General features: G+C 51.0%; 1 protein-coding gene across 2 annotated transcripts in view; it reads right to left on the bottom strand.

Annotated features, from left to right (window-relative positions):
* The window catches only part of VASH2 (vasohibin 2), a 41,129-nt gene that overhangs the window by 17,217 nt on the left and 5,086 nt on the right, over nt 1-18,826 (bottom strand). Inside the window, exons 3-6 of one of the 2 annotated variants that reach the window (XM_006054052.4) lie at nt 14,260-14,348; nt 9,828-9,884; nt 8,993-9,067; nt 1,219-1,600 (exon numbers count right to left, since the gene is read on the bottom strand). In XM_006054052.4, coding sequence (XP_006054114.1) covers nt 1,219-1,600; nt 8,993-9,067; nt 9,828-9,884; nt 14,260-14,348 — 603 coding nt within the window. Of the gene's footprint in view, nt 1-1,218; nt 1,601-8,992; nt 9,068-9,827; nt 9,885-14,169; nt 14,349-18,826 lie in introns of both variants that reach the window. The other variant, XM_045165649.1, reaches the window with a different exon arrangement.

Genomic DNA, 18,826 nt, shown 5'->3' with positions numbered 1-18,826 from the left:
GTGGGTTCAAAGGATCAAGAATCTCCATTCCAGGGAATTCCCGGGTGGTCCAGTGGTCAGGACCCCACACTTCCACTGCAGTGTGCCCAGGTTCGATCCCTGGTCGGGGAACTAAGATCCCACAAGTTCATGGTGTGACTAGAAAAAAAAAAAAAATCCCCGTTCCAAGTGCTACCAAGTGAAGATGACAAGTCTCCAGGTGCTAACCACAACCAAGCCTAAATTCGGCATAATCACTTTCTCCTGTGGGCCTCGGTGTAGACACAGCCCTCAGTGACTCCACAAGGCCTGGAGGGGCAAGGACAAGCAGGCATCCTGTCCCCTCGGCAGTGACACGGTCGTTTATGAAACTGTGGCAGGATGTGTGCTCCTTTGTTTGCTCCTATGACACCAGGTCAGAATTTTATGCCAAGGGCTTTACAACTCACAAAGCAAACCAGAGATAAAACATGACTCGGTATATAACATGACTTTGCTTCAGCTGCAACACCCACATGGACTTTAGCTCTGGTTTTTAAAGTAGTAAATGCAAAGAAACTTAAATTGTCCATGTCAAAAATCAGATCTGATAGGGCCCACTTGGGGTCTCATTGATTAGACGGCTCGTTATGTCGACCTGGCAAACAAAGAATAAATCACAGTGATCTGTGAGACTGACCAAATTGCCCAAATGGCATCCTGTTATCTCACGGGCGCCTATCTTCTCAAAGCTACGAGACCACCAGGTTCTAGACCTCCGGCTATGCGACCACCCCTTCAGAGAATTTTTCACTGGTGGGGTATAAGAAGGACTCCATCAGAAAGGGAGAATGCTGGTTCTCCTTAAGAGCCAGTCACCTTCTCTTTTCCCTCTAATAAATTTCCTTTTCTTGCCTGACTGCTGGGCTCGCTCTCTTTTTCTCTGAAATCGCCTTACAAAATCCTTTACAAATTTTTTATTATTATTATTTTTTGGCCACACCACTTGGCATGTGGAATTTTAGTTCCCTGACCAGGAATTGAACTTGTGCTCTCTGTAGTGGAAGCCTGAAGTCTTAACCACTGGACTGTCATGGAAGTCCCCAAAATTATTTAAAAGGTGGCTAATAAACAAGATAACCTCAAGAAACTGTTGGCCATCTCAGAAACACAGGGCACATGGCAAGAGAGAGAGAGAGACAGAGAGAGGGAAAATGAAAGAAGGGTCTTGCATCCCTTATCTGCCTTCCTTGCACTGACCTTCATCCTCATGTCCCTGGCATATTTCTCCAGCTCCTTCCTTATGTCAGCCCTCAACATTTTTGAGACATTGAGGACCAGCTGCTTCCACTCGATGGGCTGGAAGCTATGAGGCTCGTGGGGGACATACAGTCCGATCTTGACCTTCTTGACTGTGTGAAGATACTTCTTGTAGGAGTCTTCAAAGTCAAAGATGAGGTCACTCAGAGTCCGAAAGGTCAATGGCTTGTCCATCAGCTCAGCCCTTCGGCTCATGCCCAGCGAGCCATAGCGGCCATTGCAGTAAATCCCCAGCACAACGTGGTGAAAGTAATTTCCTGAGAAGTAGGTTTTAAAGCTGATGGGGAATCGCTCGATGGAAGGCTGTCCATTCGTTAAGTATCTTAAGACAATCTGAGTCAAGGAAGAGGCCTTGAAGATACCAGAACTTGCACTCCCAGGAAGGGGAAGTGGACCACATGGCCAGGGGATCCACTCCCCTGCCTCTGAGCAGACCCAGACCTCATCTTTCCAGATCAATCCTCTTATAAAGGATTCACTCACTATCTTTGAGATATCTGCTATCTGCTGCACACCAAACCAAATTTTATGGGACCAAGAGTGAAGACTTCCTTTCTTCTTTAGTAATTAAATAAATACAAGCACAAGGTACTTTTTCTTTACCTGGTGCTCTACAGGGGATGACAAGCTATTAAAAGTCAGTTTATGCCACTGGAATGATGTTCTCAGTCATTAATTCTGACTTGGGTACGTGGGGCAGACCAGGTTTCGAAGGCCTCTGCAACGGTGTGGGAAGAAATGATGACCAGAATCAAGGCAAGGCAGTGGAGACGGAAAAGACACAGACCAACTGATGGAAAGGGAAGGGACAGGATGGTGTCAGGATGCGTCACACCTGCACCTCGCCTGCTCCTCTCACTGGCCCTGGCACACCCATGCCAGCAGCCTTGGGTACCACCGGACAGCTGCCTGCAAAACCCGACCCCCGGGCTCCCCTCAGTCCCCAGACCGCTTGGTGACACAGCTCAGCCCTCTCCATGGACTGGCTCACTGGGGTCGAGCCATCCAGTCTCTGTTAACTCAGTTTGGGCTCAGCAACTCCACAGTGCACAGCTTCAAGTAAGTGCCCCAACAGACTCCAAACGCTGCAACGCTGGACAAGAGGCACCACCTCCTCAGGTCTATATCCAAGTCTCTGGATGGTCCTGGTGTGGCTATGCTGACTCACAGATCCGGCTCTTCTGAAGAGAGACACTAAAAATCCAGATACACTCTGCTGAAAACGGCTGGTGTCACCAGGCTTTGCTAACGTAAGTAACAAGCCAGGCTCTTAACACGGTGGCTTGGTGCATGCGTGCACGCTAAGTCGCTTCAGTCATGTCCGACTCTTTGCCACCCCACGGACCGTAGCCTGCATGGCTCCTCTGTCCATGGGATTCTCCAGGCAAGAATACTGAAGTGGGTTGCCGTGCCCTCTTCCAGGGGATCTTCCCAACCCAGGGATCAAACCCGTGTCTGTTACATCTACCTGCACTGGCAGGCGGGTTCTTTACCAGTGATGCCACCTAGGAAGCTGGCTTGTGCATGGTAAGTATTAATACTTGCTAAGTGGGTACAGTTCTCCTCTCTCTGGGAACTTGTCTTCACCGTTTCTTATCTCTGCTCCAATTCACTTTCTACACGGTGGCCAGAATGATCTATTGAAGCCAAAATGCAGCACATGTCATTCTTTTACTTACGTTTTCAGTGTCTCTCACTTCTCCAGGACTTAGTCCAAATCCCTCCGCAAAGTCTGCCATGATTCAGCCCCTGCTCACCATCCTCTGTACTGTCTCATCTCCCCCACACGCTGACCCACAGCTGATCCGTGATAACTTGCTTTTTTGTGGCTGCACAGCTTGCAGGATCTTAGTTCCCCAACCAGGAATTGAACCAGCACCCTTGGCAGCGAAAGCGCACAGTCCTAACCCCTGGACCACCAGGGAATTCCCGACCCGTGACATTTTTGCAGGATACACCCTGAGACCATAAAGAATCCACAGATCTATGCCCACTGCCCTCAGCACACGTATTCCCCCAGAACATGAGGTCAAATATAACTGAAAATCTTAAATGACCTTTAGACTGCATCTGACTCATTGGAAAAGACTCAGATGCTGGGAAAGATTAAAGGCAAAAGGAGAAGCGGGGAGCGGAGGATGAGATGATTATAGTATCACCGACTCAATGGACATGAATTTGAGCAAACTCCGGCAGACAGTGGAGGATAGAGGAGCCTGGTGGGCTACAGTCCATGGCGTCACAGCGTCAGACACGACTTAGTGACTGAACAACAACAAACACATTACAAAGCTGAGACCAAAGTGACCTATGAAACTTTCAAAAATAAACCACTATACCCACTGTACACGACCTCATGTCCCTATTTCAGTATAACTTCTTTTTTGGCTTCCTGCAGGTCAGCCTTATAACACAAGGGATTTAAACCTGGCAGAGATCTTTGGGGTCTCCCAAGAATCATGAGTGGTAAGGATGCTACGGACCTTCTCGCTTTCACACAGGCCACACCCTGACTGGAAGAGCCTCACTTCCTGGTTGTGATACCTTCCCTGACCTTCCTCAGTGTGAGTGAAGTCCCCGCATCCCCTGCAAGAGCTCCCAGAGCACTTGGCGCTTATTCACCCAGCACTGTGCGTGTGTGTTTGTATCTTACAAGGGCAGGAGCTATACTTTGCATCCTGGGCCTCCCATGAGCCAAGCACACAGAAGTGTCTGGTTAATGCTTGCTGAAAGGATGAACCTTACGTTGTGAGGATACATCTCCTTATGCTTAAAAGGACTGCACTCGACAGAGAAAGACAAACACTGGATATCACTTACATGTGGAATCCAAAAACCACAACATACCAGTATACATAACAAAAAAGAAGCAAGACTCACAGATACAGAGAAGAAACTAGTAGATACCAGTAGGGGGAAGGGGCAACATAGGGATGGGAAGTGGGGAGGAACAAGCTGTTGGGTGTAAGACTGGCTCAAGAATGTATTGTACAGCACTGGGAATGGAGCCAATATTCTGTAATAACTGTAAATGGAAAGTAGCCTTTAAAATTACATTAAAATTTTTCAAATAAAAGTAATTAAAAAAAAAAAAAGGCCTGCACAGGGTATAGGGCTAATCCAGGTACCCTTAAAAGGAAGAAGTCTTGTTGTCTGACCTCAATTTAATCACAGATGGCTCCTCTCTATAAAAATGGTTACCTGCTTTCTCTTCACTTTATCACGTGAGGTTAACTGGCAGTAAGGGAGTGAAATCACATCCTTCTGGGTCCTATTACATAAATTCTTCCCTGCTTTCTGGGGCGAGTTCTCTGGGGCTGGAACAAGGGCACTCCTCAGTTAAGTCAGTGTAACAAACACCACTTCCTATCCCAGCCAGACTGCTAGGTAGGGCTGTGGAGTCAAAGATGAAGTACACAGCTCTTCCCCGAAAGTCTGACAGAGAGACAGACTGAACATGGACACAACACTGAGGCTTCCCTGGTGGAGCAGTGGCTAAGACTCCATGCTTCTCCTTCCAGGGGCAAGGGTTTGATCCCCAGCTGGGGAAGATCCCCATGCTACGTGGTGTGGCCGGGGTGGGACGGGGGCGGGGTGGGGGTGGGGGGGGAGGACACAACACCATCAGCATGGCCGTTCCTCAAGCAAATTAAACACAGAATTACCATATGACCCCGCAACCGTACTTGGGGTACACACCCAAGAGAACCCAAAGCGAGGACCAACAGATACTTGCACACCAATGTCACAGCACCATTCTTCACAAGAGCCCAAAAGTGGAAATAACCAAAGGGTCTATTCAAGCGGTGAATGGATAAACAACGTGCGGTATATACATACGATGCAATAGCTCAGCCTTAAAAAGGAAGGACATTCTAGCATATGCTACAACAGGAAAGAAACTTGAGGAAATTAGTGTATGTGAAATAAACCAGTCAGAAAAGGACAAATACTGTATGATTCAACTTTATGAAGTATCTGGAGGAGTCGAACTCGTGATAAAGACATAAAGTAGGATGGTGGTTGTTAGGGGCTGGGGACCCTGTTTAATGGGCTTAGCATTTCAGTTGGGAAGAGGAGGTGGTGGGGATGGACAGTGGTGATGGCCGTATAACAGGAATGTCCTCCATGCTACTGAACTGTAAAGTTAAAAATGGTAAATGTAAACCAGTCCATCCTAAAGGAAATCAGTCCTGAATATTCACCGGAAGGACTGATGCTGAAGCTGAAGCTCCAATACTTTGGCCACCTGATGGGAAGGGCTGACACATTAGAAAAGACCCTGATGCTGGGAAAGATGGTAGGCAGGAGGAAAAGGGGACGACAGAGGATGAGGTGGTTGGATGGCATCACCGACTCGATGAATATGAGCTTGAGCAAGCTCCAGGAGTTGGTGATGGACAGGGAAGCCTGGCCTGCTGCAGTCCATGAGGTCGCAAAGAGTCGGACACGATGGAGCGACTGAACTGAAGTTATGAATATGTCACTACAACGCTTAAAAACCCTGCATTTGCAATATATATGTCAAGTCATTACGGTGTACATCTTAAACTTGCACAGTGCTTTAAGTCAATTTTACCTCAGTAAAACTGAAAAAACCCACCCCAATGCGATCCGTGCTGAGAGAAAGGAATCACAGCCACCTCAGGGACAGCAGAGAAGGGGTCTCGGTGTGACCACACCAGAATTTCTACGGGACAAGCAGAGTCAGTCAAGGGGAGGAGAGAGAGTGGGGAGTGACCGGAGGGACCACTAGCCCATCCTGTGATGAGTCATCACTCACTCAGAATTGCTCCATCACTCCGGCAATCAATGGGACCTGGAGTCTCTGTGAACCGAGAGGGAGGGGACTAGAAGGTGTGGATGAGGACTGGGAAGTAGCCTGAGCTTTAATTGGGAAGAGCGCAGCAGTGCCCCCAGCCCAGGGAGGTTCGGCCCAGCACCCAGCCTGCTGGGGCGATGCCTACTCTGCCTCTGGTAATACAGCTATTACTGGAGAAACCCTAGCACTTGAGCTGCAGGATTAAGCCCCACCAGGGCCAATGGGGCCCCCCCAAAGAAGTGCCATGACCCCCAAGGCTCTCTCTCTCCAGCACGATCACAAAACCAAGATCAAAAGAAGTGGCCCTTCACGAAGGAATCCCGAACTCCACGCTCACGTCAAACAAGAGAAAATAAGGACAAGCTGACGGACACAGGGTTCCAACGCTCACGACTCACGTCAAACAAAGACAAGCTGATGGACACAGGGTTCCAAGAAGCAGCCGAGTCGACCTGTTTCAGAGTCATCAACGCACCCCTCGTCCCCCAGGACCTGCGGAAGGACCTGTGGGAGGGAGACGGATGACCCGAGTTCGCCCTTGGCTGTGCCCGGGAGGAAAGCAGGCCACAGGGATGCTGACGGAGCAAAGACAAAAAGGCCGTCACTTTTAGAATCCAGCTCTGTCTCTCTTGTCTATGCAAGAGTCAAATTTCCCTGAGTTCGGCAGTATTTCTCCACCCTCCCTCCACTTCTCCAAAATGACACAACGGTAAGAACAAAAGAGGGCCAGAACAGGCTGCCTCGGATCCGGACAGGCCTGGGGCTGGCCACAGGTACAGCCCCCCAACCCCGAGGGTTTAAGCAACTCCAGGAACCTAAGCTAATTTCCACTTGGACTGATGCAATTGCATGGCGACAAGACTGCCGCGTACAGGACTGTCGTGTGACGCCAGATGACCTCCGTCCAGGGGCCCGGAGACCTCCACCAGCAGAGGGTCTGGAGGCAGCTGGCGCCCACGGCGAGGGGCTCCTTCACCCACCACCAGCAAATCCCCAACAACTGTTCGCCCATTAAACTTAGAGGAGGCTCTGCCCAACAGCTGTGTGGACTCCTGCCTCCAAAGGGTGGGGCCTGGAGCCATCTGCTGTTCCCCACCTCCCACCCCTGCCTGCCTGCTGGGCTCCCAGATATGTCCATCTCCCGGGTGGGGAGCAGCGGGGAGGTATGACTTGCAGGCGTGGGCAAGGGCCTCCACGAGACTCAAGTTCCCATTCTTCAGGCGCGAGCCTGGGCACCTGTGGACAGTCGTGTTTCAGATCCGGCCAGACAGCGGTCTGCAGACGAGAGGGGCAAAGCTCCTTTCCCCATGAAGATGTCCAGGGGGGCCAGGAAAACGGACCAGACCCGTCCCCAGTCCGAAGCCTCCCGCTGACGTCTGAGTCTCCTCTCTCTCCTGGTTTCCTTTCCACTTCTCTTAACTGCCCTCCTCAGTCTCTGTCACGGCTCCTTGTGTCCAACTAGAGCAGAAAACCCTGGGATGTCATCCTTGAAACCACGGCCACCCCTAACGCCCACCACCTGCAAGTTTCTATTTCCAGCGAGGACCCTCCTCCTGAGCGCCACAGTCTAATACACGACCCGATGCCCCACAGGGACCTCAAATTCAACACATCCAAATCGGAACTCACCTCCCCGTAACTCTGACCCTCCTCTGTCAGTCCTCCCCGTGGATGGTGGCATTACTATCCGATCACTCAATTTGCCAAACCAGAAATGCAGAGTCATGGCCTCTCTCCTCTAGCTCCACTCATGGAAGACACGTTCAACTCCCCTCCTCGACCTTCACGGCTACGTCTGAGTTCAGGTCTGCGCCCGAGTCTCTCACCTTCCTCCAGCCCATCTTCCACAGATGGTCGACTGATCCAGAAACCTGTACTCATGGACTTCCTTCTGCATCAACGCCAGCTAATTCTCAGTCCCTGAGATCTTTTGAAACTGTCCCCTCAAAGCCATCCCCAAGGCCAAGATCACGGTTCAAGTACCGCCATCCCCCTGAGGGAACGGCTCCTCACTGGCTTCACAGATGCAGTCTCACCTTCCCCGGCTGCCCTTCCGTCTGCCCCAAGAACTGTCTCTCTGGAGTGCATGCTCATCATGTCTGGTCTCTGCTCCAGAGATTTCGGCAGGGCTGCTCACTGTCTTTGGAAAAAGTTACCCTTCTCAGCACGGCACTCAAGGACCTACCTGTCCTAACCTGGGGCCACCCCTCGAGCTCATGTCTGGCTGCGTTCCCTTGGCCAGTTCACCCAAGCCGTCCGTCCCAGGATGGGGAATTTCTCTGCTTTTCTACCAGATCACGTTCTACTGCAGCCACCACTAAGAAGTCAAGGGTCATCACGGTTATTCTGGACCGTATTTCCCCTCCGGCTAAGGAGCCAGGTGCCTAGTGGAAAACGGAATGGAAAGTGTGAAGCATCCAGACCCTGGTTTCAGCCTTATGTCCTGTAGGGTCAGGACACTACACCGCACGGTGGACTGCCCCTCCACAGTCCACGCTGAGAATCTTCCTGCAGATGGGTTTGAGTAATCCCATGGGCGTGTCCTTCCTGTTGCAATGCCAGGTAAATGCAAAAAAATAATGACACACACGCTCTCGCTAGTCCCCCCGATGCTAGACTTCTCCTCGCAACTAAAGCGGTCTGGCCCGGGAGCCGGCCTCGAAGCAGGCTTCAGCTCACAGGTTACACTGAAGATGGCGGAGCAGCTGAGCTCTGATTTGGTTCAAGTCCAGATGGTGATAGTTCAAGAGAAGCACCAGCAGAGCTTGACAGTTCCCTCCACGCAGATGACCAGCATCATCTCTGAGGACCTAGGATGTGAAAGGCACAACCAGCCCAGAGCGATGCTACCATCTACAGAGCACATTTAAGCTCACATCCCTTAAAGGATACATGCCCAGGATGACAGCTTCAAGGCATTTGATAGGCAGGGACTCCCGAGTCATTTCTTTCGCTGTTTCCATTAACCTGTAGGGTAGAGCACAAGGAAGGATCTCAGGTTCCTTTAATTATGCGGTTGGTCTATGTGTCAGCCCACAAGTCTCCACGCTAGGCCCAGCATGCAGGAATATGGAGGGAAAGGGGAGAAATGGCCTTGCAGGAGGCTGGAAACGTACTTGGCAGAACTAAAATTCCTAAATTCTCCACTCCTCTCTCCAAGAGGTAGTTTTGGGAGGTTGTGTGCATGCATGCTAAGTCACTTCAGTCATGTCCGACTTTTGCGATCCCAAGGACTGTAACCCACCAGGCTCCTCTCTCTGTCCATGGGGATTCTCCAGGCAAGAATACTGGAGTAGGTTGCCATACCCTCTTTCAGGGGATCTTCCCAAACCAGGGGTCGAACCCGGGTCTCCTGCATTGGTAGGCAGGTTCTTTACCACCAGCGCCACCTGGGAAACCCTTTGTGAGGTTAGTGCCCCTAATCCACAGTACCCTCCCACTAACCCAGGACAAGGGATGTTACAAGGGAGCAAGTAAAAAAGGCCACATAAAACAAATTTCATACGCCTCCCCCATCCCTGAGTAAAGTCTCCACCACTGAGCTTGGCTGTCCAGAGTGGCTCAGACCTCAGTCTCACCTCCACCCTGGTCCTGGGGCAGCCCCACCCTCACCCCTTACGGACCAGAATGTTTGAGCACTGGGATCAAGTACCAAGAGTGGGAGAGAAAGATGACAGTTCTTAGACAGAAGCACAGTCTCCTGGTCCATAGACCATGCACCACTTACCCACTCAGCGGTCTCATCTTCCTAATTTCAAAGAACTGGGTCCCTGTATGATTGTATCTGTGTGAAGTATGTAAAGGGAAAGTGACAGAAAACTCCAAAGGTCCCAGTAATCCAACAGAGGAAGCTATGTTTGATTTCTCGAAGGGATGAGGGAGTCGGGGCTTTCTAGGTGTCCAGTAGCCAGAATATCACCAACAGCATCTTCCTCCTCACTGACCTGCCCTGAAGGCCCCAAAGCACCCTAGAACTTCAGACTAGCTCTTTTCAATATGCTCTGTGTTTTGTTGACTACATGTCTTAATTCACCTCAATCTCTTTGAGAGCTGGGACTGTTTCTCTACCATCTTTGTATCACCCTAAAGCATGGCACAAGTCCAACATATTCCAGTTAGCAAAAATTATTAAATATGAGGGATAAGTGAATGGCTGGGTAGATGGATGGATGGATAAGTGGGTGGATGAAAGGAAGGCAAGAAGAATGGGGTTGACAGAAGAGTGGTTAGGTGGGACTTCCCTGGATATTCTTAGATCCAACATGCCACAACCAAAGATCCTGTGGCCAAAACCAATACCAGGCACAGACAAATAAATCATAAAATAAATACTAAAAACCAGAAGACAGGATAGGTGGATGGATGAATGAAAGGTTGGCTGGCTGGCTGCAGACAGAAGGGTAGGTTGATGGCTGGATGGCTGGATGGCTGGAAGGATGGAAGGGTGATGCATGGAGGCCAGGTAGATGGCAGTAGAGTTTCTCAAGAGCATACTGACTGCAGCAGAGTTTACTGGGGAGACATCTCTTCCATGTCCCATCTGACTGACACTTGGCATGGATTATTAAATCTGAGGAGACTGACACCATTACCCCACAGGGGTTTAGCTGGTTGCCCATAAGGTTTCAGAGACCCGCAAGCCCTCATCAGCTCATTCGGAAGGGGACCGGAGTTTCTCTGATAGCAGGCTCTCTTGACACTGGATCTTGATTTTTTCTGAACCTAAAGAAAAGTTACTTTCTGTTTCTCTTTTTTGCCTCCAACAAAATCCTACAGGAAAAGTGCGTATTGGGAAGGTGCCAATGAAGCCTGAACCTGTAGCCCAGGAGTGGAGTATGAGGTTAGATGCGTGCCCCTACAATGGTACAGGCAGCTGCAGAGGGAAGCAATGATCACCTCAAGGCATTGCACACCCTCCTAAGAAGGGCTGGGATTCCTGTCTTGGCAAAGACGCGCTTGGCCCCTAGGACACAAGCGTGTTTAACAACCTCCTGGAGAGTCTGTGATAAGCAGGTTCTGGGCTCCACCTCTGGCGATTCTGATTTCAGGCCATGGTCTTGGCCCTGGATGTTATTCAGTCACCCCATCTGGGACTGATGAGGGGTGGGGTGAGGCAGGGGATGATTTTAAGAGGCTCAACTGTTGGGAAATTACCAGCATGAGCCATAAGAATAACCCGTAACAATAAAGGCCCGCTCAGCTTTTAAAAATACAATATACAAAACCCTGAAGGTAACAGGAAAATAAAGGGCTCCACAGTCTCATTGTAAAATGGTTTTTCACTTTACCAAAGATTTCATTCAAACAGTGAGATTCCTGGTATATTTAAAGTGTTAGTCGCTTAGCCGTGTCCAACTCTTTGCGACCCCATGGACTGGAACCCGCCAGGCTCCTCTGTCCATGGAATTCTCCAGGCCAGAATACTGGAGCGGGTTGCTGTTCCTTTCTCCAGGGGATCTTCCTGACCCAGGGATCAACCCGGGTTTCCTGCATTGCAGGTAGATTCTTTACCTTCTGGGCTTCCCTGGTGGTTCAGACGGTGGTTCATTCTTCTGCAGGAGACCTGGGAGGAGACCCGGGTTCGATCCCTGGGTTGGGAAGATCCCCTGGAGAAGGGAACAGCAACCCACTCCAGTATTCTGGCCTGGAGAATCCATGGAGTATAAAGTTCATGGGGTCGCAAAGAGCTGGACATGACTGAGCGACTTTCACTTTTCACTTTCTTTACCTTTCTTTAGCCACCAGGGAAGAATGTAAAAGTAGAATGCAATAGGCAAAAGTTCTATTTATATGCCCAGATTTCCCTCCGTGCTTATATCTAGTTTATACATCTAGTGCATAGAGTGAGACAAATCTATAATAAAAAAATAATTAAGAAAAATTTACCTGACCATCCTTTCTCAGTCCCTTACAGTTATCAGCCCTGAAAGTGGGCTGGGGAGGAGAACCTCCAGTAAACGGCTGCCTTCAGAGACAGAGAGACCTCACCCTCAGAAGGCTGCACCCCACACAACAGAGCTCAGGACTACAGACTTCACGTCCCAGAATCCTGTGCGAGGCCAGCACCCCTGTTGGCCAAGGCTGTGAGGCTGACAGAAGGGAAGGCAGGATTCACCCTTTTGCATCCCCAGCTGAAAACCTGCACAGTCAGGGCTGGCCCCAAGCGGTCCCCAGACCCTAGCACCAGTCCTTGCGTCCAGGACAAAGCACTAGGAAGGCCCGTGGAACTGCAAAATACAAGGCTGGTCAGAGGGTAGAACAGGGAGGACACTCCAACGGCAAGGTGACCCGGAACCTGATCCCGGCAGCACGGGGCATGTTTTCGCTTCTCTGGCCCTCTCTGCAGTCACCGATCCAGGTCAGCGACCATCACAACGGGTCAGCGAAGAGAAAAATGAAAAAGCAGATCCTTCAGGACTGAGAGTGTGCTGCAGGGTTTATGGGAGAAAGAGCAGTTATATGTAAAGCACATGCAAACGGACCCCCAAAATGCATTTCTCCCCAGGCTTATCCTCTTTAATCTCCAGCCAGACGATCCTTGTGAAGACCCTCTCCTAAGGAGAAGGGACCTGCTTAGTGGCTCAGTCGTGTCTGACTCTTTGTGACCCCAAGGACTGTGGCCCACCATGCTCCTCTGTTCATGGGATTTCCCAGGCAAGAATACTGGAGTGGGTTGCCATTTCCTCCTCCGGGGGACCTTCCCAACTCAGGGATCAAATCCAAGTGTCCTGTGTCTCCTGCATTGCAGGCAGATTCTTTACCTGTCAGGGAAGCCCCAAGTAGAAGTGGGGTGGGCAATTCTAAGTTCTAATTTCCATCACCTTCTGGAATGTTCTGTGAGTAGTCAGTCACATCCAGGAAGGCTCAGCTCTTGGGGCTCCAGGTTGACTCTGACAAGAGTTTATGCTTTTGGGCCACAGGGAGCTCCCCACGCGAGTTCCCAATTTGGTGATCAGCACTGAATCAGACAGCCTTCCCTGGGCTTGGGCTGTCAGCCTGAGCCTTGGCGGCTGGTGCTATCTTCTAATCCCTAATATTACTTTAGGATTCTACTGGGAAAATACCATGCAGGGAGTTCACAGTCTGTGAAGGAACTGAGAGGGGTCACCCAACCAAGGGGCTGTTCTCATCTGCTAGCACCCTTCCCTTCAGGGCAAACATATAAGTCCACAGGACGGCTTCTTGCCCGTAGCAGAGAGGGGAGGCCTCTTCCGGGGCAGGCGGGACATGTGTGCAGTGCCCCGTGAAATCCTCTCTGCTAAGCTCTCTGTCTTTAGGGAGGAAGGACAGAGGTGAGCAGAGGCCTGACCTCATGGACCATGTGCTGGGGGCCAGGATGGCGGCAGGGAGCCCGACGCTGGCTGAGCCAAGATGCTCCCTGACTCACTCAGGCAGACAACCCCTCCCGCTCACTGACATCGCTCTCAGCCCGACTCCCGTCTGACCCCTATCCTGGATAAAGCACCAGCTGAGGCAAGGGGACCATCTGACCCCGCCCCCTTGGTTCTTACACCGTAGCTCACGCAGGTGCTCAGAACTGATCTAATCCTGACTGCAGACACTCCTTAGATCAGAGGAGAAAAGAGAGCCACAGCTGGCTGGTCCGCACCCAGCCAGGAACCACAAGGCAACTTGGCTCTTCTTCAAACTCACTCGAAGTGGAGGGGACCCCAGCCCAGAGCCACACTCACTTGGGCAGAGCAAGAGTACCAGGTGCGAAAGGCACCGGATGAGCTTCTTGCTGATGATGCGTGGTCAGCATCAGGCCAAAAAGAGAGAGGAAAGAAAAGGAAGCAGAAGACTAGAGGGAAGAGAGAAAAGGAAGCTGGCACAGGAAGAAAGATGGAAGGAGCCAAGGATGACTGAGAGGGAGGAGGGAGAGAGAAGGAGGAGCAGGGGCGGGCACTGCCCGCCACTGCCTGGCCGCCCCTTGCCTGCTGCCCCACACCCTGCTTAAAGGGAGAGGGTCTGAGCATCACAGCAATGGCCCTCCAGTGTCACTCCTAGACTCTCACATCACAGCGTCCCTCCGTCCCTGGCCTCATCAACCTCACACCGCATTTGCTGACCATCTGCGGACAGACAGGTCATCAGACTTGCGATCACCATGCCCATCCTCTTGGCTGGGTCTTCTCCTCTGACCCCGGTCGGAAGGATACTGTAGTGTCTTCATGTAGTTCTGGATCGCCTGGAGCCAGTCTGGGATCGTCATTGACAGCCTGTAGTTTGGAACCTGGGGTATTGAAGGCTGCAGAGAAATAGAGAGAGATGGTCAAGGAGATGCTGTGGGGCCCAGTGCCTCAGGGTGGGCCAAGGGTCAGGACCACTGCAGAGCTGCTCCCAAGCTCAGTTGGCCACCCTGCCCCGGGCACCCATTCAACTGGTGCCTCCAGGATAAGGTCTCCCCAGACCAGTCAGTCCCCTGCCGACGTCCTCTGTGTTCCCTTGGCACACAGCCTGCCCTGGGTCGTCGCAAGGGCTCCCTACGGCTCTCTGTGTGTTGCGTGAACACGGCCTGTCTCCCTGTGGGAGCCTCCGCTCTTCTTGAGTGGAGTGCCCTGTAGTGTCCCACCCTCCCCTCCCAGGCTGGGATGTTTCAAGGTGCTCCATTAATCCTCACACTTCGATTGCACGACAACACTTTTCTGCGTGGCTGGGGTAACCTGTGTTCTTCTCCAGGGCACCTCTGAATGCAAGATGATGGTGCCCCAAAGGGAGGCACATGGCTCTGCACCTAGCGTTTCTTCTCCACACCACCCCCTGCACTGCCCGTGGCACCCCTTCCCTGAATCCAGCCCCGAGCGGATTCGTAAAGATGCCCCTCTTGTCTCGACTCTTCCCAGGGAAGGGCATCCCTTCCAACTCAGGAGCTGTCTTACCTTTTGACCCCTCCTGGCGGCCAGTCTCCCCTGCACTTCCTAATCTGTCTCTAGGTCAACACTGAGTGTCTGAAGGTCTTACCCTCCGCTGGGAAGAGAAGGGAGCAAAAGCACCCAGGACTGGCAAGTGGGAGGTAAGTGCCTCTTCTTAGGAACTTAGAGCTGAGATGGCGCTCAGCTCTGAGCCACCCCGCCGACCAGGCCAAGAGTGAAAATAAGCAAGTGCTTCTAATCCAGTCACTCCTGGGAAGAAAAGGGGCAGTTTCTCCTTTACTTTCCTTCTAACCTTGGCCTCTGGTGGGGAGACGCAGGGACAGGGCCTGCCAGCCCATGCGGGCTGGCAGCTCCGGCAGGAGGGCGAGGAGGCCTGCGTCGCTTAGGGAGGAGCAGAAGGGGCCACAGGTCAGATTAGTTCCACTCTCGAAGAAAACAGGGAAAGGGAGACCCTGGGGACGGAGTGCTTAGCTGATAGAGGGGAAGCCACTGGTGAAATAGAGGGGAAGCCACTGGTGAAGAGACTTGGGGGCAGAGCTGGACAGCCTGTGGGCACCAAAGCCAGACACGGCCCACGAAGGTCCCTGGTTCTGCCCCCAGCTCTGCAGTCTCAGGCCCTACATCCAAGCTGGAGGGCGCAGGGCCTCTGGGCCTGAAGCAGGAGGTTCTTTGAACTTCTACACCTTCCATTGCTTTTATTTAAAAAAGAACTAGCCACACATCCTATTTCACAGCCAAGGTGCAATGTGTGTGTGTGTGCATGTGTGTGTGAGAGAGAGAGAGAAAAAGAAAATGTGAGACTGGGAGTGCACACGCTCACACAGCTGTTCTGCAAACATTTTGCTTACGACATATCAACTCAAATCACATTCCTGTCATGGAGAGTCATTTTTGGGAGCAAAATGTTCCCATCTGAACATTTGTTTACATGGTCCTCCCCACAACCCCGTGGGGGTCAAAATACGAAGCATGTCCTTGTGTTTCTGCCCTAGCAAACACGGGGAAGCTTGTCCCTGTTTGTTTTTTTTTTTGCAGTAACATTCACAGATCTACCCACACCCGGAATTCTGTGTAAGAAAGTGCCAGAGCTTTCATACAAAAGTGAGGAAGCAGGGGAGATGCGGACAACCATTTCTTCTGCGCCTCCCGTGTTCCGAGCTCTGGGCCAGGTACAAAGCGGGAGGTGGGACAGGCACCAAAAGGGCAATGGCACAGTTCATGAAGTCACAGGCAGAAAGCGGGGTTGGTACCTAGTTAGTAGAAAAGCTGGCAAGCACAGGAAAACGCCCCACAGAGTCACCGGCCACCTGAGGGATCCCCAGAGGGACGTCCCTTGCCCAAAGCCCTGAGGAAGCCAGAGCCACTTGGTTCTGAGTCAGCTTTCGGGGCCGACCACCAAGTGATTTCAATGCCCCCAAGCCCGATGGAGCCTGAAAGAGCCGGATGCTGGGGGTGGGAGTCAGGGGGCAGCTGGTCCTCAGAATAGCAAGCCCAGTGGCGCCCAAGGGCTTTTCAAAACAGCTGCCCGCTTACCTCAGCCCCGGCTGAGAGCAAGTGCAGGAGCCTCGGCCACATTCCCCAAACCCCAGCTGGGGACTGCCGAGGGGATGAGGTCATCTGGCTGCAGCCCACCCTGCCGTCTGGGACAGCTGGCGGGGGGCTCAGGCTGGGTCAGCCTCCGGCCGCCCATGCCCCCACAGCCAACGGACGGCAAACCAGGCAGGCTCCTTGCAGGGTAATTATGAGTCCCTGCTTTCTCACCTAACTGCTGTGGACCCTGGGCAAGTTGCCCCCACCTCTAAGCCTCCAGGTCCCTCTTGATAAAATAAGAAAGAATACCATCTACTTCAGACCTTCCAGGCTGGCGGTGAGGATTATATGACCTAATGTAAAAAGCAGGCAACTTGGGGCTCGGCGCGCGGGGCTCTTTAAGTGTTAGCTGTGCTAATCATTATTCATCAACGGTGTGTTTTCAGGGGTCTGGACGGGGGGTGAGGAGTCTGAATGGTGTCCACTTTTCAGGAAATGGAAAACAGAATCAGCAGAGTTTGAGCCCCTGGAGGCTCAACTCAGGAGCATCACAGAGATGCCGTCTCAGCCTGAAGGAAGAGAATGAAAACGTCCATGTCCCCCCGTGGATACGTGGGGGCCATGCGTTACTGTCCGTAATTCATGAAGAGTTCACACTTCAAAGAAGTTAATAAAACTCTCTGGGCTTTCATGAAGAGAAAATGGCCCCAGGGACTTCCCTGGGGGTCCAGTGGCTAAGACTCTGTGCCCCCAAGGCAGGGGGCCTGGGTTCCATCCCTGGTCAGGGAACTAGATATCACATGCCACAGTTAAAGAGCCAGCACGCCCCAACAAAAGACTGAAGATCCCACGTGCCACAGTTAAGGCCTGGTGCAGCCTGAATAAATACATGAATATTTTTAAAAAGAAAGAGATTCTGTAAAACAATTATCCTTCAATAAAAAAATAAATTTAAAAAAATAGTCTCTTTAAAGTATATGGTCAGGAAGGTAATATAGGTAAGCTTACAATAAAAACAGGCACATTTGTATTTGCAAAAAAAGAAAATGGCCCAGATGGACACCCAAGTGTCCATCAATAGATAATGGACAATGCACTACACAGCCCACGCATTCCGATGCAGCCTTAAAAGGAAGGGACATTCTGACACTTGCTATATAAGCCAGAACTTCAAAGACATGATGCTAAGTGAAATAATCCAGTCACGAAACGACAAATACCGAATGATCTCTCTTATATAAGGTTACTATGGCTGTCGAATTCATAGAGCCAAGTAGTAATAGAAGTGCAGTTGCCGGGGGCTGAGGGAGGGAAAAATAAGAACTCAGTGTTTAATGGGTACAAAGTTTTAGCCGAGGAAGAAGAAAAACTTCTGTAGACGGAAGGTGGTAGCGGTTGTGCAACAATGTGAACCTACTTACAGTGTGAATTACATGAGTTAATATCCTTCATTCGTGAAGTTAATTGTAAGTATATGCGAACTTACACGTAAGTAATGTAAGTAATTCATGTACTTAATTGTAAGTACAATGTGAACTGTACACTTAAAATGGTAAATTATATGTTCCCACAATTTTTTAAATGACCATGAAAAGACAGTTCACAAAGAAATGCAAATAGTGAATAAATACTTTTTAAATGTTCCAGTGCACAATTTAAGAATGAAAAATTAAAGCCACTGCAGAATATCATTTTTTGCCTCTCCAATAAAGAGAGATATCTTGAAGTGTGGATACCCAGTCCTGGTAGGATGCTCTCCTGTGGCATGATGGGAAAATTAACTGGTACAGCCTTTTCATGAAAAGCCCGGGGAACACTCCTTTTTCTTCTCATCCTTGACTGGGGTCCTGAAAGTCTCTCCTGTTATTTTCCTGCCCTGATTCACCCAAGACTTCAACCTAGATTTCTCCTGTCCCTGTCAAGTCCCTCCTGCCAACTGCATCCAACTTTCTCAAGCCACATCCCAGCTGAAGAAGGCTGAATCTAGAAGGCACAAATCTAAACCACCCCCTCTAAGAGCTCCTACCACCATAGGCACTGTGCCTATGGTCAGGGGGTGGGGGAAGGGGGATGGACAGGAAGACCGTTGTTCAAGAAGAAAAAGGAAACAAACCACAGGCCAGCTTTTGCGGACAGGCTCTCTTTCACTCCATCCCTGCCAAACGCAATGACCTGTCAGAAGCATTCAAGGAGCAAGGATGTGGACAGACACCAGTGTGTGTCATCCCCATACATCACCATGTGGCGAGAAGGAGGAGCCAGGAAAGGAGCCAGGAGGCAGCGAGAGCCCCGGGCACCACGAGTCTTTGACAAGAAAGTACAG

This window comes from Bubalus bubalis, chromosome 5 (assembly GCF_019923935.1).
Source record: "Bubalus bubalis isolate 160015118507 breed Murrah chromosome 5, NDDB_SH_1, whole genome shotgun sequence".
NCBI classification, from domain to species: Eukaryota; Metazoa; Chordata; class Mammalia; order Artiodactyla; family Bovidae; genus Bubalus; species Bubalus bubalis.
The sequence above is the reverse complement of the archived record's forward strand: the minus strand, read 5'-3'. Positions and strand labels throughout refer to the sequence as shown.